General features: G+C 39.1%; 1 protein-coding gene across 12 annotated transcripts in view; it reads right to left on the bottom strand.

Moving 5' to 3' along the window:
- Window positions 1-22,732, bottom strand: part of thsd7ba (thrombospondin, type I, domain containing 7Ba) — a 305,630-nt gene that overhangs the window by 160,506 nt on the left and 122,392 nt on the right. For all 12 annotated transcript variants that reach the window (XR_013798191.1, XR_013798192.1, XR_013798193.1 and 9 more), the window contains one exon: window positions 11,049-11,225. Coding sequence is in view for 8 of the 12 variants with exons in the window: in XM_079617501.1 (XP_079473627.1) it covers window positions 11,049-11,190 (142 nt within the window). In the remaining 4 variants the exon portion in view is untranslated. The remainder of the gene's footprint in view (window positions 1-11,048; window positions 11,226-22,732) is intronic.

Raw genomic sequence — 22,732 nt, 5'->3', positions numbered from 1 at the left:
CCAGCGTATCTACATGAGATTAATCAATTTAAACAAACTATAATAAAAAAGCAGTCTTAAATGTTGGGGAGTCCAAAGAATGTCCATGCTTTGTTAGAAAATAAAATATAGTAGTATAACAATTCATTACATATTTAAATAAATGCACTACAGTTTAAAAGTTAAGTTCAGTAAGATTTTATTCAAGTCCCACTGTAATCAATAATTGTATCCCATAAAACTAATCACCAAAATGACATATTTCAAAGTTTTTTCCTGAGAGAAAAAAAATCTTCATGCCTTAAAATAGCTTGAATGTAACTACGCCCTTGCTTCATTTAGTGTACGTGGATTCATGAATATGCTGATTCGCCGTGCCTCCATTCACTCAGCCAACTTACTGAGGTAAACGCTCCACAATGGTATCGTTCTTTACGACATTGGACACATAACGGTAATTACAGTTTTTCTCGATTGCTTAAACACTATAACCAGGCTTTTGAACTAAAATTTCAAAACCATAATGCCATTTATCAAAAAGCACACCCATTTCCCTAAACTATAAACACAAATACCTTTATTTCTCATTGCCTACACCATGTGGTCATTTAGAAAGCACTAGTATTCAGTATTGTTCACTCAAGTCAGCACAGCTTCAGCTCAGTTAGCACACAATTGCCCAGGTGAAAACACTAAGAGTCAAAATTTAACACACATCAATCAGATCCTTCAAGTGATAGATAAAAGGGCCCGAATCAGTTTGAGTTTTTGGAACAATAGATCCAGAAAGACATGAAGAAAGAAGTCAAGGAGGGATAGGAGGAGGAGGAAAGGTAAGGGGAAGGGCAAGAAGACAAGTGGTCTCGGATGAAATTCAAGCAACTTTAGTTGACCATGTCCTTGTCCATGGTATGACTATGGGGGTGGCTGGGCTACGGGTAAGGCCGAATTTCACCGTCACCTCCATCATCAGAAGCTTCAGGGAGGTGTGCTGGCAAACAACACTCTATCACTGAATAAGAGGCAAACATTTCCCATTGTCTTTGATGAGGTTTATTTTCTAGCAAGAAAAGGCTAGCAGTCGTACAGTCACACAGAGTGTCTGCAGAGTGTGACAGTGAAGGGAGAACATCCTTCCTCCTTTATAGACTTGACTCCCAGAATGTTATCTTTCTAGGCCAATGATGGTATTTCAACCATACGTGGAACTCTTAGACTTGTTCATCATATTGTATCCTTGAGTGGAGGCCCTCCTGTCACGTCCCAACACTCTTTACCATTCCAGTACAATTCTATATTAGAATAAGGTTTGTGTGTGCTCTTTTACTGTCATATGATGGTCACACACATATCTTACGTAAGTAAATATAAAAAAAAAAAATTAGAGGAGAGAGTAAAAAAAAAAAAATACTTTTACAAGAGTACATGAATGAATAAAAATATGCCAATGTATCCATTGGTTGTGTCTTTTGTGTTCATCATGTGAAAAGGTTTGTGAGGGGGGGAACCACAAGCAACATAACTTATCAGTTTTGGAAATGTTGTTTTGAATTTATTACACCAGTGTGTAGGACTATGTTGTAGTGTGTGTGATTTTGATGGCTTGTGTGTCCAGTCTGAGGACAAAGTTTGGTTTTTCAGCAAGAGTGAATGGTTTTGAGTGTAGAGCTTCATTTTGACCTGAAAATAGGATGTTTGGGGAATTGGGTGAGACGTTATGGATTTGTGTTTACTGTTCTGAGAATACGAGGCATAGTTTCAAGAAATGTGTTTAAGCAATCGAGAAAAACTGTAATATGATTAGCCTTTTGCTTGCTAATGTTACACAAACTATGTTCCTGTTCGCCATCTCAGTATGCCTTCTAACAATCATACGCTTTGAACAAATCAGAACTTCAGTGGAGAAAGACATAGTTCATCATAACAATATCATACACCCGCTATATTGCTAAATCTAAACGATTTTTTATATATAAAAAAAAATATATATATATACATACCGGGATAACATGGCTACTCTAGAGACTCCCCTGCTAGTTCGCTGTTAATGATATGCTAAAGCCCGCCGGCACGTTAACGTGATTGGTTACAGTAGTTACTTTGTGATGTCAGCACCAGCGATTTCAAACTGAGTAGGTACCGCCTCTGTACAGTACTGTATATAAACCAGTTGTCATAAAAGGAAAAACTGTAGAGCAGGTCTTGAAATTGAAATACTTGGGAACAGTTATTGATGAGAAACTTAATTTTTAAAGTAACGTAGAGTACCATAAATCCATAAAAAGGCAAGACAACGTTTGGGTCTTCTTAGGAAACTGAGAAGTTTTAACATTAGCACGCACACTCTGACTATGCTATATCGATCAATGGTTGAGAGTATTCTCACATATAATATTGTTTCATGGTACGGCAATCTAACATTAAAACAAAAGAACAAACTCTCACAAATAAGTAATCAAGCAAATAAGATTACTGGACATAAACAACAGCCACTTCAGTGCTTGTTTGATTGTTTTATGATGAAAAAAAAACGGAACTTGTGATTATTAAAGATCATACTCACCCCCTTCATTCTACTTTTGAATTGGAAATCCCATTATTCATAATATAATCATTTAAATTGTGTTATATTTTATTTATTGTATCCACATACACACATATTGTATACCAGTAGATGCGTTTAGGGGTAAGGGACAGACAATTACCTTAAGACTTTCAAAACAATAGATTTTGTCTGTATGGGAATCATTTGGATAAATGTGCTACAAATCTCTGTGAAAGAAAGGAAGTGGTAATTGGTGTGAGTGTGACTCGCAGTAATTTACACTAGAGCTGATTGTAGCTGTTTTTCTGAGAGGAGGGGGAGAATAAACCTGCCGGCTACAGAGAAAGAGACTTGCAGCATTATTCTGCCAGTTCAAATGCCAGTCCATTTCTCAAAGCAAAATAACACAGTGCCATTCTATGCTGTACTTGGTATTTGTCTGAGGGAAATATTCAAAATGTCAATCTTCCACGCCTGTCTAAAGCCCCCAACCCCCCCCCCCCCCCCCCCCCCTCCGAGATAACTCTGCATCAAAATAAATCAACTACATTTTGCAAACTTGCAATGAGATTTGACCTTGTGTTCAAGAAAATGGAATGTGCTTGCAACTTTTTTTATTAAATCTTTATAGATTTATAAGAGCTTTACAAAATATAAATACCTTCTTTCCAAAAATAAAATGCTTTGATGTACAGCTCTAATTGGCGCCCACCAAGTTATGACTAAAAGCTATACATTTTCTTAAAAAAAAAAAAAAAAAAAATCCATAACCCCCGTCTTTGAGATAAACGTGGGAATGAGATGAGACATTTCCTAATAATGCAAATCCAGACCTCAAGAAAATCTGTTAACATCCATGAGGAGGATATAACTGATATGCTAATAGACAGTGCACTGCCACAAGTGTTTAATTGCTTATTCTTATTGATGGAGAAATGCAGACCAACTGGGTGCTCTGTTTTCGGAGATAAGCCTTATCACAAGAGCAAATAAACAGGACTTTGAAGAACAGGAGATACAGTGATATTTGCAAATAGGATTGGATTTTAAAGTAAGGTCTCCCACACTGAGGGCCATGATCCTCACTGCTAACCAGTTACCTAAAAAGCAGCTTTACATATTAAATGTTATCTTGTTTACTTGATACTAACCGACCCTTGAATGTCATTAAAGGTGCCATGTGTAAAAATTGAGGTAAAAATATCCCAAAAATGAGCTACACACTTCAAAAGAATGAGAAGAAATAAGGGCGATGATGTCATTAAAAAAAAATCAAGTTATAGTGCTGCAGAGATATCAACCTTAATTAGCATTAGCATTACTAGCCACGGCCCGACAGGTGTTGTAATACCAGTTTCGGCCATGGGAGGCGGTATGCGGGCAACATAACCACCAGCCAACCTGCAATACACGAATAACTCGCACGGCTTGTGGGCGTACTTGAACCTGATGTCAATCGTGTGGAAAGTACAGCCCACTACTTCATTTCAATTCAGGGAAGAGAGCGGAAGGATGGCTGAAGGATGATAGCGCGGGGGACGGCGAGCGAACTGCAGCGCATAGCCTTGTTTTACAACGTTCAGCACCCATTCTGATACGCCCGGGATCGCTTCCCATGCTTTCGCACGCATAGCTAGGGGCAGAATGGTCTCCGTGTTCTGACCGCCGCACTGCGCGGGTTCGAGAAACTGAAACGGAGGTATCAACGCGGCGCGCGCGCCCTCGTTGTCTGAAGAGTGCTGCTCTCTGATGACAGCAGCCGCTGTTTCACATTCAATGACTCGGTCGCTAAGGACGGAGAACAACTTGTGGCGCGAACAGGTCATTTGTAGCCTACTGTATCTTTCAACAGTGTTCGTGTTTTTTTTACTATAGTAGTCAAATGGCAATGTTTTTCTTCCAACATATTGGACTATATAAAGGAATGACTATATAAAGGTGTTTTTTTATTTTATTTTTTATATTATATATTTTTTTATTACTTTTTTTATATATTTTTATTTGTTAATTTATTTTTCCTCTCTCATATTGTTAAATTATGGATAATATGTCTGTTGCTCCCCCTTCCCTGTCTGTTTTTTGAATGCATGTTATTTCTAAAGACAATAAAAAGTTGATCACAAAACAAAAAACAAAACAAAAAAGATGTCATGTTTCAAAATCACTTGACATCACCCAACGTTCCTCTGTGGCTCTAGGGTTGTTGTGAAGGTAGGGGCGGAGCATAGAGACTATGCCGTTTATCGTCTGTTACTCTAGCGTAGACCAATTCACTTTATGGAGGTATTACTGCCCCCATCTGGTATGGAATGTGGAGTATGACTTGATTTTTTTTGCCAGACATTACACATGGCACCTTTAAAGGGGTCCTATTATGCCCTTTTATGAAGTCTAGATTTTGTTTTTGTGGTGTACTAGAATACGCTTTCCTGCTTGATTGTTCAAAAACACAATTTTCACATATTTTACATAATTACAGCTCCTCTCACCCCAGTCTGGCCCGAACGCGCCGTTAAGTTCCGGTTTCGATGAAGCCCCGCCTACTACCGAAATACGAAATGTGCTGTGATTGGTTAGCTGGCTTAGTGTGTTGTGATTGACACCGCGTGTTTGGGAAATGTTACGCCCCTTACCATAACCGAGTGTTTCATCTACACTGTAAAAAAAACATTGTTGGTTTAACTTAAAAAAGTAAGTTACCTGGTTGCCTTAAAAATTTGAGTTAATGCAATGTAGGAGATTGGTTTAATCAATAGAAACTCAAAATATTATGTTATCTGAACTACATTGTCAATTAAAGGAAAAAAAGTTGTGATTACAAATAATGAAAATATTTTTTACAGTGTACTCAGATGTAAATATTAAGAATGTTGTCAATTTCCAACCAATTCAAGCCTAATTCAGACTTAAGAATGTTAACAAACAAGAGGATCGTTCAGAACGGATTCCATGCACAGACTTAGCAAGCATGGATTTCACAGGATGTTCAAGAATGGTATTTTTTGTCATTTTCTTCTACATTTTAGATACAATATTATACACCATTTAATCATGATATTTGTTGAAAACTATGGTAATACAAACAGTAATCGATCACAAAACCAAGGTGAATTTTCCTAAGGGGTGGCGAATAGTCTTATGAAAGCTTAGAAAAGTATACTATAAAGTACACTATATCAATACTAATGTTGGCTAGCAGGCTAGCGGAGACAAATAGCTTTGCCCTTTGTTTACATCGCAGCAACAAGATAAAAACGTATAATGGGAACTATTATTAGAAAACGCAACTACAAATAATAAGACATACTTACAAGTTTTGATCCACCAAGCTCGTTGTAGTCCAAACGAGTCGTTCATTGTAGTTCTTGGAAAGCTCTGTTAAATAAAATATCTCCCTTTGGAGTGGACTTTGAGTTTTGTTACTGTGCAGATCTTTTTTTCTGTTCAAAAAGCAACATTACACACTAACCAAAACTTTAAAAAGTGAAAAAGAATAATAGGACCACTGTATGTCATGAAACTCGCAAACAGAAACAGAAAAGACAATGACTTTTATATTAATATGAAAACGTATATTCCCTTTCTACATCCCTTTAAAGCCAATCACATATCATATCTACATTAGAAACTGGACAACTGTAATGGTGCAACAAATCAAACCAGGCCTCAACGGATTTAGGACCACACGTGACTCCAGCAATGAAACCTTTCACAGTATGTTGGAGAAGAAACTCATCTGAGAGCGAGATCAATCAGACTCCACTAGGGCCAGTGTAATGGTGCAACTGCTGACATGTTTATCTTGCATCGTATATAACAATTGATATGCTAGGAAGGCAAAACAAGAGGCAGAGCAAAAGATCAATACAGAGGCATTTTGTTCATTATAGAGTTTTCTTTTAAAGGGGACATGATGACATGAGAAATCAAATTTGCCTTGATCTTCTGTGACGTCACACAGACAAATTAATTTGCATATGACTGCCTCCAGAGCAAGACATCAACGAATAGTTGTACATAATTGCATTATAGGCCCCACCTACTGACATCCAGTCACTCCATGAAGTTTTATGTAACAAAGTTCAGGAGGAGCACTTTCAGATAATCAACCAATCAGCACAAGAGGAAGCCGGTATAAATATAGCCTTCCCTCACCTCTGTCCCATGACAGTTTCACAGCATCCCTCCACCACCACATCGATATTGGCCAGTTTTCTTTCCCAGTCAAGGAGTGGGAATACTCTGGGTTCGGGCCAAATTTCAGAGCTCGGAAACCAACAGCACGCCAAATAAACATAATTTACTATATCTGAAATGGCTGACATTTGCCTACACTGGGTGTGAGCATTGCACAAGGAACAAGTGGATGGTTTATTTTAATGGTGTCCCAGATTATGTTTATGTCTATGTTTAGGGTGTTGTACTCATGCAAGAAATTTTAAAACCAAACTCATTAGCCATGTGGTCATCCCTGAATAGAGAGTTTGATTCCCAGGGAGTGCATAAACTTGCAAAATGCATACTTTAAATGCAATGTAAGTCACTTTTGATAAAAGCATCTGCCAAATGCATAAATGTAAATGCAGTTACATTCAAACATTGGTAAAGGGTACGACTCTAGTGTCTTGAAGATATGTAAACGTGAAATTACCACATAAAGTGAGCATTCATTAAAATAGACCATCTGGACTTTCAACGAGAGAAAAACAACAACAATATTTAGACAATTAATGAAGCATTAACAGTATGAAATGTGGGCTGAAAACATAAAAGAATTTTAATATTGAAAAAAAAAAACAATAGCTAAAAAACAATTAAATTCAAACTCTGAAATACAGCATATGCTGCATTTCCATTTATCCGTTATTTTTCAATACGATCTTCACGTCTCCTGAAGCATTGGGAGGAAAACAGTCATTGCTGAAAACGGTTAATATTCCCACAGTGCATGAGGTTTGACAATGTTAAATATATCAGCCATTATTTGCAGCTTGTTAAAAGCCCATTCAGATGGCTCAATGTGAAATAATGCTCACGTTTTCACCAGATTCCTTGATTTTAAATGACATGCAGAAGCCCTGCATAGAGTCAAATCACTGATCAATCTCACTCTCCCTCTCTTCAGGCAGTCGCTGGTGAAAAATGGAGCAGGAGGGATTGTTCCTCACAGGCCCTAATGAGAGTGCTTTGTTTAAGGAGCTAAATGATCGTCCTATTACCCACAGCCGTGGGTACCCCCCCGTTTCTCAGACAGTGATGAAGGTCAAGCCCAAAGCACACTTCAGCTCTCCATAACGTGAAGAGTCACGCAGCTCTGCTAACTCTGAGTAAAAAGGTTTCAACTATAACAGTTGAACACTCATTTGAACTCAGCTCTGCCTGTGGTTAAATGTCTAGAAGAATTATAGGCCACCAATTACATCAAGCATAAAGCCATATGAAACAATAAAAAGACAATGTTTTCCAGACTAGCTGAAGGAATGGTGCTAAAAAACAGTCACCAACCACATGATAAAAACCAGTACCCCACAGAGTAACCATCACTACAACCTAATAATTCAAACTCTGCAAAGTGGAACTGAGTTGACTTTATAATCAAGTCATTAATAATTCACACCAGATATCTCTCATGCTCTGTAAGGCACTGCTAATTGCCCCAACCATATGATAATCCTTTCCATAAAATTTTTATGTTGATCTTAATGGCCATAGACACGTACAATGCCTGTTGTTGGTGCTACTCGCACCAGAAAGCAGTAGATTGTATTCTGTGATGTGATTTCTCATTTTTCCAAGCGATACATATCAGCCGTCACTGCTCAGCAGAGATGTCACAGCCCTGCCCGCGATGATCTGATTAGATTCTTTCTGCGTACGGGCCTTTTCAAGTGTAGTTCATCAATCTCTTTATCTTTTCAGTCGTACCATCGCCACACTGAGGAGAAGCACATGAAAGCGCTGATCATAAAGCCAATGAGGCCTTTGTGTACAAAAAAGGCTTAAACCGCACTCGCCGGGACAGAGAAAACATCTGAGGCAGTGAGTTTAAATTCATTACTTCATTTTCCACACTGCTGATCTGAGAGCGACGCTCTGCGTTTGTTACTCCGAAGGCTTTTTGCTTCATTCCGCAGGTCTGCTTCTCGGAGGCAAAGCTAGGATAACAATCAGGCTCAAATTGAATCACCTTTGGGTGTTTTAAATCATTTATGGAATGCAAATGCCTTTGCGTTTCATTTATCAAATATTTCGAAGTCAACAGCTGCAGAAAGTCATGTGCGCCAAGGGTAAAAGTCCTTATCTGGAATCAATCATTGCAGCGAGGGAAAAATCAGACCTGTTCTGACAGAACCAGAGAGATTAAGGGGTCGGAATCAGATTTTCTTGTTTGTGAAACTGAGCACAACATGTAAAAAATCTTGCCTTACTTCAGAATGCCTTGGCAAACACCATAAATCTTGAGCTAGGCATAATGGTAGGTAATTACTCCAGCTTTGAGGACTAGGAATAGATTACTATATACATCATTATATGTGATTACGTTCTCTGCAGTAGGGCCTGTCATTGTTCAGCGAGAGATGGAAAATCTTTCTCCGAGAATATATTATGCTAACAGACCCACTTCCACACAGGACCCCTTGATCAAACTCGGCAGAGTTTTTCATTCTAGCGTAAGATGTCAGTGTCGTTGTGATGTTGGGAGCTGTGTGAAGGAGGGATTCTCAGCAGGGGGAAAAAGGACCGGATGAAAGACACATGCAAACAGAGCGCCGAGTCAATACAATGCAATTAAAGGGATATTTCATCCAAAAATAAAAATGCTGTCATCATTTATTCACCCTCATGTCGTTTCAAACCCGTCTAACTTATTTTGTCAGTGCGAAACAAAAAGGGGGAAAAAAATAGCAGAATGACCACGCTGCTTGTCAAACATGTTCACGTGATGAACGTGAATCTGGCAATGTTATATGTTGTTAGTTGTTGTACATATTGCGGCAGTTTGGAAATGAAATGTCTGGTCTTAATATTCAACAATATTATTTCTCTGCCTGCAATGACACCATTGTCTGAGAACTGAACTGAGCTGGATGATGACATCATTGTTTTCTCCAGAGCTGCTGTACAGATAAATGAACTAAATTAATAACTAGGCCTAATGAGTTTTACAATGGAAATGAATCAACACTGAACCTACTTAGGCTGGACAATTTTCTTCTAGAGCTGCTGTACAGCCGAAACAAACTTTGTTGCGTTATTTTTCTGTTATCACTGTAAAGCTCTATATAAATAAAGATGACTTGACTTGGTGTGTGGCACTAAAAGGTTAATGCTCAATTGCATTTGAAAATAACATACCGACTACATTAAAACTTACCCTAAACCTAACCAAACAATGTGAACAAAAGCAAACGTGAGATGAAAACATTTTCAAGGGACTCGTACCCGAGCACTTCGCATTGCTGGACTAGGTGAGCTACTGAGCAAGTTTACTACATCAGAAAAGCCATACATACAGTATGTAGCTGGTTATGTGCCGTTAACATCAAAATGTATTATTTTACAAATCATACACTATGGTAAAAGTGTTCTGAGGTCACAACATAGCATTTTTCAACTAACCACATTAAAATAAGTCTTTATTAACATACAGTTGCAATCAAAATTATTGAACCCACTTGACCTGCAAGACATTTTGCTGCCAAGAATTAAATTGTATGAAAACAATTCAATAAAGGCATCAGTTAACTATTACAGAAAGTGTATACACATTTGAGTGATTCTGAGAATGTAAAGTTGATGAGAAATGAAAATAATATCTGATTGTCTCTAAACAATCGTGTTCAAAGTTATTCAACCCGCAAAAGTCAAATTTTGTATCAGAATCTTTTATTCTTTATAACCTCCAATAAACGCTGCCTGTAAGTGTTGAGAAGCTTCTGTCACCTCTCTACTGCATTCTTGGTCCATTCCTCGCTTGTAAAAGCTTCCAGATCACTGATAATCTTTGGTTTTCTGGGGGTTGAATAATTTTGCACAATTCTGTACATTTCAACTGAAAACGGCAGTGAGTTGTAAGTATAGGTAGATTTTTAGAGTTTTGCAAAAATATGCAGTAGGTAGAGGCACATTTTTCCAATAAGCAAGGGTTGAGAAAAGAGCAGATTGAACATTTTGCGAAACAGTTTCTTTTGTTTTCTATGTAACCGGTTTGGAACAACAAGTAAATGAAAACAGAATGTTGCACTAACAGAACACGCTAACTGCTAGGCCGCATCTCAGACAGCAATGTAATAATTAAACATTAGATGTAAGAATGCAGCATGACGAAATGTTTGAAACGGCACAGAGGAATTTATGATAAACACCATCGGAGTTCGAGTGAGATAAAATCCTGAATGGACGGATGGATGGATGCTGTGTAATGCTAACAGGAGGAAGAAACATCAAAGCGGAGCCATTAAAAAGAGATCTAGCATAGAAATCTCCATATCACAGGAATAGACATCATAGACAACACGCTTACCCGTTTTCCACGTGTAGTGCCTGTCCTTTGGAAACTCCAGGTCCGACCTCACTTGCATTCCAATGAGAGACATAGAGAGCAGCAGATATTTCCCAACACGCCATGTCCAGCCCGTTACACCAGAGTCATCTTTTAGAATCATAGTCCAGCCCAATGACGTCCTGTCCACTTTTAGTCCTACAAAAAACAAAGCAAACAATGGTGATTATGCTCTCTTACCTGTTAAGGAGCGAATACACCAGCCAAGCATATTAAAACAACTCTTGGGAACCATTACATTAATCACCGGCATACGTTTGACTAGTCATTTAATCCTCGAGGACGTCAAATCGAGCACACGTGTCAGGATCAGGATCATTTGGTCTTAAAGCTGCATGCACTGATGCAGTAAATACCACGGTAAACACAGGCAGAGCATTGGGTCTTTCAGCCCTGAAGTAATTGAGGATATTAACACCTTTTTATTGCAACTCATTTAATTCTGTCCCCCGCCGCTGTAATTCATATCCTTTGGGTGAAGGATTAGTTCTGGAATCACTGACTCTCCAAGCATGTGTATAGGTGAGAGGGAATTTTAATGCATGTCTGATTTACAATGAACTTTTTAGCAATCATTCAGAGATAGCAGTTGTACACTATTGTGTTTGTACCATTCACATTTTAAAGCAGCTGATCTTGAACTATAAACGTCTTTTACCGTCTGCACACACAGTCTGTTTTGTCACACGCTGACTGATGGAAATCTGCACACCATTTAAATGGCAAATATTCAATGGACCGGATCCACGTTATGCCTCTCACATGTAATAAACTTCTCCATTGACAACCGAAATGGGAAAGTAACTCATTTAAACAGCTCGGCAGCACAAACCAAGGTTATTCATTCGCGCCAGTCCCGCGGCAAGAAATGGGGATCTCTATATTTTAAAGCATCATTGTTTCATATATGGGACACAGCTCTGCACGGACCAGTGTATTACAGTATTATCTGAATTAAAATTTTGATTGATTTTCCTCTTATGGAGACGGCATACAATGCATTACCTGTGGACGATCTGTTCGAGGCGGCTAGACAGAATCGGTGTATTGATGGATGAATTGCTATCAGACTAAAATATGTGTTTGGAATGTGGAATTATTCTGATGTGATTTCTCAGGGAAAGCCAGCAGCTCCCAATTGGTTTTTGGTTGATTTCATTTGGGGAAATTAGATTTTTATTTCATTGCTTCAGCAGTGTTGCAGGAAAATCTGATTTGAGAGGAATATGGTGAGAGGCCTTGACGGAGTGAAAAAAGATCTCTTATCCTTTAACTGCTGCCACAAGTAAATGTCTTCATAGAATTAGATATTTTCAAAAGGGTATACACAGATACCCTCTTGAAGAGGATAGAGCTGGTTGATTGGGACTTTGGAGATTGCCTCATTCAAGTTTTGAAAACATATTTCAGTTTAACGTGTCTATTTAAGTGAATAAATGAGTGATGCTGACCTGTACTGTATGTCAGCTTTCCTTCAGAATCGAGACACAAAACATCTGTCTCTCAAAAGAGCTGTACTTCAGCAAAACACTGCAGTTTTTAATGACAGAATATTGAAGAAATTAATAAAGTAATAGTCAAGTGAACAATTCTTAAAATTGATATACCATCTTTAAAAAATAAGTTTGGTCACTTTTTTGTGTTTTTATTTTTTCTAAATAAAATAACCTATTTTGTATCATATGTACACCCCTTTTAAATGTTGAAAATGTTTTGAAAGGACTCTCATGCTCACCAAGGCTGCATTTATTAGATAATATACAGTAATATGTTTACATATATTTTAATGTTTCAAATAAAAAAATATATATTTTGATATATTTTAAAATTTAATTTATTTCTGTTTTAAATGTCACATGGCCCATCAGAAATCATTATATTAAAAAAGAATAGAAAGTTAAAAAGAAAAGCATTTATTTGAAATATAAGTCTTCTGTAGCATTAAAAAAGTATTTTAAACCTGCAAAAAAAAAAATCCTGAGCATGCAGCACTTGTTTCAAAATAATTTTTGAAAAGCGCTATATAAATGCCTCATTCATTCATTCATTCGTCACTTTTTATCCATTTAAAGTGTCCTTGATTAAATCTACACTAAGTTAATTCTTAGCAAAAAAACACTTTGTTCTTTCAAAATTATATGTGCTCATTAATGTATAATTACTTCTACCAACTAATCAAGTATTCTCGTAAGCGTAAATCTGCTATTTATAATACATACGGGTGAGCTGCTCGAATGGCGGAAGCCATGTTGCGCCTCCATCTTAAAAATACATTAGCCAAAGAGGGACATAACTGGAAATTCAAGCTTCGCCTTTCGCGTTTTTACACTCAGTGGCACCGTGATGAATGACATAGGGAGATTACTCGCGGCTGCCAGCAGATTTGAAATAATACGGCCACCGTAGGAGTTAAAACGGGGCTAGAAAGTAATATTCAGTTGGTAGTCATATACAATTTTACCGCTAGATGGGAGTAATTCCTACACAGTGTAACTTTAATAAAACTATACATTTCTTTAAAAAAAAACAGTAGTGTATGTTTTGCTGTCGTATTTTGATTCAGATTTTACTCTATATGAATAAAATAACACATGCAAATACAATTCCCTTAAGCTATTCCTTAATCCTCTATACTAATCTATAGACATGCCAGATATACACAAACTGTAGACAGACACACACAGTTCTGCGAGCACACAAACAAGCGTATACATATGGTGTAGGAATGTACACCGTAATCCAACATGCTGGCAGAAACAAAACACAAATAACACAAAACTTCAACATTTACAGTGAAGATTTACAAAAGGTTACATATAGCCTAGCAAACATTCACAGACTGAGAGTGAAAAACCTCAGCGTGATGGACTTGGCCTTTTCTCCGTGACCTGTCAGCCGCAGGGAGGATGTGAATACTGACACGCGTTCCTGCATGTGCCTGTCACCCGCTGTACCAGACACAGCCATCCTGGAAATCAAATGCGTCAAAGTCCTGCGCTGCTTTTTAGAATAACTAGGTCAAACAAAGCTTGTGGGCTCAGACTGGAACACAGTGTGCAGTCTTAAGAACCTGAGAAAGCTTCTGCGCTTCAGGATTCATGACACTTCAGTCGAGATTTTCTCAAGGAGCACACACCTTAACTCTCACCTTAACACCTAATGGACTCTCATTCAGATTTTCATTTATACTGCCATTAATGGGTATACAAACCATCCAATTTAAATATGCACTGCAATTCCATAGGCTTGTAGGTCATGCATGTCTCTCCTTGTCACCACTACGCAGGGGTCTGGCTGAATTTGAAAAAAGAAAACTTTGTCAGCAGGCTGAAAGTCTTTCTAGTTTGGGTGGGTTATATATCAGAATGCTGTGAAAAGTCATGTGCTCAAATATATCTTCAAAGAAGCACATGGGAATTAATTTATAAGTATTAGCTGAGGCAGTGAATTTCACATCAACATCAAACAGAGGGCTTTTCACCATTCTCGCCGTGTGATCTGGTGTTACATCTACATATGCTATGGTTTTTGTGTTTGACAACCACATTTCCTATTTTATGTTTGTTTTTTTCCTGCATTTAATAATAAGCAGTTTAAATACATGTTTTTTTTTACATATTTAACATTTTTAGAAAAAAATTATGAGGATAAATATAAATGAGGATTTACAATATTTCTTATATTATTATTATTATTATATTCTATATTGGTTTCACTTTATTTTGATGGTCCCTTTAACACATTCTGTTGACTAAGTAACTTTGCACCTACTGTACATGTCTACTAACTCTCATTAGAGTGGTATCTGAGTATTTGTAGAGTGCTGGGGTTAGGGTTAGAATACTGTAAGTTGACATGTAGTTGCAAAGTTACTTATAGTCAGTAGAATGTCTGCTGGGGAACCATCAGAATAAAGTGTTAGCAGATATTAAGCAGACAGTCTACGAATACTCTAATGAGAGCTAGTTGACATGTAGTTAGAAAGTTACTTAGTCAACAGAATTTTCAAATGGGACCATCAAAATAAAGTGTTACCCATATATCATTATTGTAATATCAGGACAGTTGTTTTACAATCACATTTTTGGCTTAATGCTTTTTGGGCCAGATCTACTAACAGCTTGCATCAGCGCAAACCCTGTTTTGGCGTTAAAAAACTACTATCAGGATTTACTAAAGACATGCAGTGAAAAATGAGTGCAGAAAAGACGTGGACAGGGTTATTTTTGCATAACGTTCTGACATTATTACATAGGCATTTGTAGGAGTTTCCCTTTCAAAGGCTAAATTTATGGGAGGACAGTATTTGAATGATTCATATAAGGAGATTTACTAAGGTTTGCGCTAGTCAATTCACTGGTATTTGCGCCATTATTTAAAGCCTCAAAAAAGCATGTCTTAAAGACGCTAATTTGCTCTGCTCTTGGTAGATTGCGTTGGTCATTATGGAAATTATTCGGCTGCTGTGTTCTTTAAATTTGCACGTCGTCAGTAGATCACGCGCACAACTTTCCACTCCCATCTGCACGTTATTTTTTGGAATTGCGTTCTCAAGCTAATTTGCCCTGTTAAGCATCTCTGGCCCTTAAAAAAAATCCTATAAAATGTGTATTTAAATCTCACGTCCTGATTTTGTAGGATTAGACGCATTTAATTGATCCTGGAACAACATTCCTGTCCAAACAATTTAATCCTAACCCAATCCCTACCCCTAAACTTAACCCCAACCTGTTTTGAAGCAGGAGACTGAGACGGATCCATGTGCAACGTTATATTAATGGTAAGGTGAAGGTAAAGGGTTAAGGGGATATGAGGGCAGGGTAGCTGGTTCAGTCCGTTCTCGGTGGTCAGGCAGGCTTAGTTCAGGGCTGGCAGCGCAAATCGAAGTCGGGTCACAGGCAGGGGTTCACTTGGCAGGCTGCACAGAATCAGAGTCGTTAGGGCAAGCAGGGGTTTCAGAAATCAAAGATAGGTTATATAAATTATCCAGAGAATGCTCAGTCATACAACACAGTAGTGGAACAATACTTCGCAAGGAACACTGAGCCAACGAGCCAGATATACGCTAGAGCTCAGCGTTCATTGCGAACAGGTGCATCGATCATCAGCGCACAAATGATGCATACTAGGCCAAGTATGCATACTCAGTATTCAGGGGACGGCGCTCGAGACTGAATAACGGGCATGTCACTGGGCGCCGTAACAGAGCCCTCTCCCTGGGAGCGACTCCTGGCGCGAAAACCCTGACGGCGGCGAGGTCTGCCGCGGGGACGAGGAGCGGGTTTGTCTGGGTGATCATGATGAAATACTTGAACAAGCAAAGGATCCAGAATATCTTTTGAGTCCACCCAGGAGCTTTCTTCAGGACCAAAGTCCTCCCATTCTACAAGATACTGTAAACGCCCGCCACGACGTCTAGAATCCAGCAGATGGCGCACACGGTACACCTCTTCGCCCTCTATCAGGATGGGCTGAGAACGGGAATCCTCAGACTCTACATTACTGACCGTGGAAGATGCAGTGGCTGGCTTCAATAGAGAAACATGAAATGTGGGAGCAATGCGGAGCTGACGGGGCAGGGCAAGGCGGAAAGACACTGGGGTAATTTGCCGTATAATCCTGTAGGGACCCATGAATTTAGGGCTGAGTTTCTTGCTGGGCAGATTGAGTCGGAGATCCCGGGTGGATAACCACACCCACTGACCGGGCTGATAGACTGGACCAGCACGGCGGTGACAATCAGCTTGTCTCTTAGTGCGATTGACGGCACGTAAAAGATGGCTGTGAGCTAGATTCCACGTCTCCTCACTGCGCCTCATCCAGTCATCCACAGCTGGTACATTAGAGGGCTCGCCGGACCAGGGGAACAGAGGTGGCTGATAACCAAGTACGCACTTGAAAGGCGTTAGACCCGTGGAGTGCTTACAAATGGAATTTTGAGCGTATTCAGCCCACATGAGATACCGACTCCAATCCTCCTGGTGGAAATGACAGTAGGATCTCAAGAAACGAATAATCTCCTGATTGAGACGTTCAGCCTGCCCGTTAGACTGAGGGTGGTACCCAGATGTGACATTCACTTGAAGCATCCGAAAAAAGGCTGCCCAGACCCGGGAGGTAAACTGTGGTCCGCGATCGGAGACAATGTCATCAGGTAAACCATAGAAACGGAAGACCAGATTACAGAGGTGCTCAGCAGTTTGCAGGGCTGTGGGCAGTTTAGGCAGAGGGATAAGACGACTGGCTTTTGAGAAGCGATCGACAACAGTAAGGATCGTTGTATGTCCGTCAGAAGGAGGGAGATCAGTAATGAAATCAACGGCTATGTGTGACCATGGGCGTTGGGGTACCGGTAGAGGCTGTAGAAGACCTGCAGGAAGGAGCCGTGAAGATTTCTGGGTATTGCAGTTCTGGCATTGCTGAACGAGGTTAGTCGTGTCTTGAGGCAGTGTGGGCCACCAGTAACGGTTCCGGAGAATGTGAATCGTAGCAGTGATGCCAGGATGACCAGAGCTAGGCAGCGCATGGACGTGTTTAAGCACCTTCTCCCGGAGCGCTTCGGGCACGAACATTTTTCCTGGAGGACAGTCAGGCGGAGGTTCGGAGTTAGTGTTGGCTTGTTCTAATTCAGTCTCAATATCCCACTGGATGGGACCGAGGACCAGGTCAGGACGGAGAATGTTTTCGGGAGTCTGACTGGTGAGTTCAGAGTCGTACTGACGAGACAGGGAGTCAGCTTTCGTGTTTTTTGATCCAGGGCGATACGTCACAGTAAACTGGAAACGAGAAAAGAACAAAGACCACCGGGCTTGGCGCGGGTTCAATCTCTTGGCAGTTCGCAGATATTCAAGATTTTTGTGGTCGGTAAACACAGTAAATGGATGAGAGGACCCCTCGAGCCAGTGAAGCCACTCTTCAAATGCGGATTTCATGGCCAGTAACTCACGGTCTCCGACGTCGTAATTCCGTTCTGCAGAGTTCAGTTTTCTTGAGTAGAATGCGCACGGATGCAATTTAGCGGGATTTCCTTGGCGCTGAGAGAGAACGGCGCCCAAGCCTGTACTGGAAGCATCAACTTCTACGATGAAGGGCAACTCTGGATTGGGGTGACGTAAGATCGGGGCAGTAGTGAAGCGGAATTTGAGCTGATTGAAAGCTTGAGATGCGCTCTCAGTCCAGGGGAGGCGAGTGGTACCTTTGCGCACCAGCGCAGTCAGGGGAGCCGCGACAGAACTGAAGCCTCGGATGAACCGCCGATAAAAGTTTGCGAAGCCCAGGAAGCGTTGTAGCTCTTGTTGTGGCAAATATTCATCAAACAAACATCACTGCGTAAGGGAGACTCAGAGTCAAATTATAAAATAGAAGTATTTATTCTTGCAAGAAGGAGCAGTCTAATACACAGCTGTTACCCTGTGCAGAAGAGTGACACACCCCCAGACAGACTGAACCAGCTTTTATCTAAGATTCAAGGTCTTCTTCTTCAGAGCCCTCCTCCCACAGTAGTTTTCCATCCAGTGGTTTTCCATAGACAAGGAAGCCATAACACTAGTTTCGATTCGTCACTAGAGCCAACTCCTAAGCCCTCCTTCACCAAATGGCCTTCTGACATCTAGGTCAGAGGTCCTCATTCGTCTGTTCTCTGGAGTGTCTCTCCCTTCTGCCTTCCCAGGTACATAAACAGAATCTTCTCACACTAACAAGTGAGAGTCACACATGTGACATTCTTTGAATCATCTATATTTTACCAAAGATCAGTGAATATCATAAAATAGCCACTACACTCCTCACTTTTTATCATTATTAATCAAACATAATAATAATAATAACAATAATAATAAAATGCAAGTTCAAGTCATTACATCACCTCATAAAAATCAGTCTCCTTGAACCTGTGAAGAAAAAGTTTAGAATGAAGAAGCATAAGGCTGTTTTTTGTGGGTGAAAGCCCCATTAATTATTTAGCAACCAATTAAACAATTTACTAATGCCGGGCTCACTACCGCAGTCACACTAGTAAGGAAAAAGATTATAGCACAGTAGGAAAACAAACAGATAATAAATAAATAAATAAAAAAAATAAAAAAATCCCTCAGTTTCAAACCCTGTCCTTGTACGCCATCTCGTAACACGGATGACTGCTACTTTTAACCCTCTTTACATATCAATCGTTCTCAGAAAGAAAAAGAAAACATCAACATTTAACTGTAATCTCTACTTGAATCATCTGCATAATTTTGTTCATAATCATCATCACTCCGATAGACTGTCATTTTCAATTGAACAGACATTCCAGTTTTCTCACATTCACCCCTGAATAACAAAATTATCAGAATAACACATACAATCATAACTCATACACATTCAACATCTTCCCCATATCCATTTCCCTAACCATATTTTGTTCTTTTACCTTTAATTCAATCAGGCAGTGGTTCTACTTAATAAGCTTCAATAATAATCCCCATAATTTAAATTAGTTAATGGATCTTCTCTTCCTCAAAACATTTGCCTTAAATATTTTCTAATGAATCAGTAACCAATCAAATCATTTGTCATATGCCAATATCAATACTAAACCCTATTTTAATATAATCAGATAAAATCCTCAAAATCATCACAAAACCACATTCTTAATTCATTAGTTGGCCAACATCCTCTCGCCCCATGGACTAATGGGATGGTTGCGGCCTGTTGGTGTAGTTGAGCGGCTTGGACCCAGGTGTCACTGATCTCCTGAGATCACAACCACACCCCCACCGGAATGAACCACTTCCTGCTTGCTGTCACCTGTGAATGGAGACTTTAAGTATTTTGTTATTGACTGCTTGTCTTTCCCTCGTCCCTTTTGGTGTGACCTGTGGAATTTTCACCATCTGTTTACAAATTTAAACATATTATCATTAGACATTTCTTAATAAAGTCAGAGTCCTTTTCCCCTGAAAACACATATCGTTCACAAGTCTATATTTTTACTTTTTGAAACACAATCAGTTCAGCTCGATGCAATCCATCCTGACATTCTGCAACAGGAAAATTTTAAAGTTATCCTCTGCCATTATTTCATTTGACACATTTTGCCCTGTCTCCCAATCCTGCATGCTCTCTGTAAAGCAAAACAAATTTTCGAGGTTATCGTCAGATAGTAAAGTACGTAGTTTCCACGGCCTTCGATGTCCTGGCGTTTCCTGTTGAAACAATCCAGACAGCAATTTTGTTAGGCAGAAGAATGGCTTCTTTCAGGGCTTTTACCCAATTACCCCTAAATAAACCATATTTGGCAATTGTTATACCATCCCCCTTTTGATGGTCGACACAACTCGATCATCAATTTAACATAACATTTAACATAGTGTCTTCAGACAAATTTCCTCCAGACATCTTTCTCTGTCTCTGAAACAAAAATATTACATTCTTCACTTAAAGCCACAATTTCATTTTCTTATCGAAGTATTTGAAGGCCAACGGCCCTCAGTCTCACTGCGTATCCTGCTTTTTCCCTGTTGTTTTGTCTCGCGACCATTTTTAAAAGTCATCAGTAGTTTCATCTCGTCAGGTCGTGCTGTACAGACTTGGTCAATGTCAGTCAAAAAAAACATTCTCCTCCTGTTTACGATAATCATATATGGCTCTCTGCATAATTTGATATTGACTTAGCCAATGTGTCACATCTTTGTTGTTGCTGTCAAATCTATAACATCTTCTTTTATTTCAACCCATGATCTACAACTCCACAATTCCAATTTATATAAATACCTAAACTTATCCAAAAGTAATTCAAATCCACATCATAAATGACAAAAGTAATTACTACCAGACGGAGCGTGATCTTAAAGCTCGTCCCATGTTCTCTATCATCTTCTCATCAGATTCACTCAGCATTTGCCTTTACAATTTGTCACTTGCCTTAACACATCTGTAATGAAAAAAAAAACACTCTCCAGAGGTTAAAGACACAATATACTCACTATTCAGGCGGAATAGCTGCCCTACACTTAACACCTACAAGACATAAAGTGCTGTCCCCATCACACACACTTATGCTAGACACACATACAGCATGTTAACTGCTCATTTACAATGTTCGCTTTTTTTATATATTAACTCTAAAAGTATAATATTTAAGGTTTAAATAAGATTTAAACTTCACATCTTTCTGTAGCTTTTATATAATTTTACATGGCCTTTCAAACCGTTTCAAATGTTCTATCTGTTCATTATTCATTTTTTTCTTTAGAAAAGTCAACTGGGTTGTTTTGGTTCATTATCATTATTTTGTTTAAGCTTGCCTTACCATGCCTGATACCAGAAAGACAAACAGAGTACCAAATCCCTTCCTCCACTCAGCCGTCTCTCTTACACAAATAATATTTTCAAACAGCCTCCTAAGACTGAAACTTAATTAATCATAGAACCCTTAATAGTTCATAAATGTTAATATACAAATGTTTAACTCAAATTAGAACCATTACAATAATCTAAAATACTATGAGTATTTATAAGGTTATCTTTAGTTTGAATACTTGTATAAATTCTCAATTCACCTAACCTTTGTTATCCAAACTCTTACAAAAACTGTCTTAATCCTCAACCACCACCATGTCTAACCTTCAGGAGCTAAAACCATCCCACAGACATATTAGTTCAAAATCAACACTTCTTTAATTTTCCTTGCCCATAAGGCAACAACATCATGTTCCTGATATAAATTAATATTAACATTAATGTCTCCCCAACAAATAAAGACAATCAACTCATGGTCTCAGCTGGCTCCTGAAAGCACATCTCCCATCAGCTCTTTATCTATAATTTCCATCAGACTTGTCACAATTGAAAACAAGCCATACAGTGAATTGCGGGGTTTTCTCTGGTGAGTGGTATAGAGGAACTTACATTTTCTCGGTCAAACTCTGCTGACCCCACAATGCTCTGCTGACCCCAGTTGGCCTCTAGTAGTCAGCGCTCAACTCTCATACCTTCTCACATATTAACACCTCCATCCGGAGATGCAGTGTCCGGGACCCCCTGCGTTAGAATGTCTCCTGGCCAGGAAAATCATCCCGTCTTTGAGTAGCCACGTACCCACTGGTGACCCGCTCGCATCACACAATCAGTTTCTTCAACAGAACTCAGCTGTTTTTCTGGAGCTTAGGAAAGACACATTCAGGAGTCACCTCTATCTGGACTGCATGCCTAATAAATGTTAAGGGAGACAGGTTAATAACAACAGTATTTAATCACTCAAATCTGTTAGACCTGTCTGAATCAACAAAATCACAGTGAACTTTATTCACATCCATCTATTCAATGTACATCTATAGCATGGTCATAGGTCCTGTGTCATGGTGAAGGCTAAGATCAGACAAATACGTTACTGGTCCTAAAATAACAAAGTACAAAAATGTCACTTCTGTCATTCAGGTCTACATTATTATTTTAAAGACTCCTTTAAAGTCATTCAGTTTTACAATCTAAAATATTTAAGTACTAATTGCCCTCTGAATGGCAATGATTTCCTTTAACATGATTTCTTTTAACATCTGTGTCTATAATTTTCAACTGAAACACTGTGCTTTACTAAATAGCTTATTGTCATGACAGGCTAAGATAACAGCCTTCTGACATTGAATGAGACAGAGACTCTGAGG

The sequence above is a fragment of the Phoxinus phoxinus genome (assembly GCF_949152265.1).
Source record: "Phoxinus phoxinus genome assembly, chromosome: 7".
Taxonomy (NCBI): domain Eukaryota; kingdom Metazoa; phylum Chordata; class Actinopteri; order Cypriniformes; family Leuciscidae; genus Phoxinus; species Phoxinus phoxinus.
Note: the sequence above shows the minus strand (reverse complement) of the source record. Positions and strands in the feature narration are given on the sequence as shown.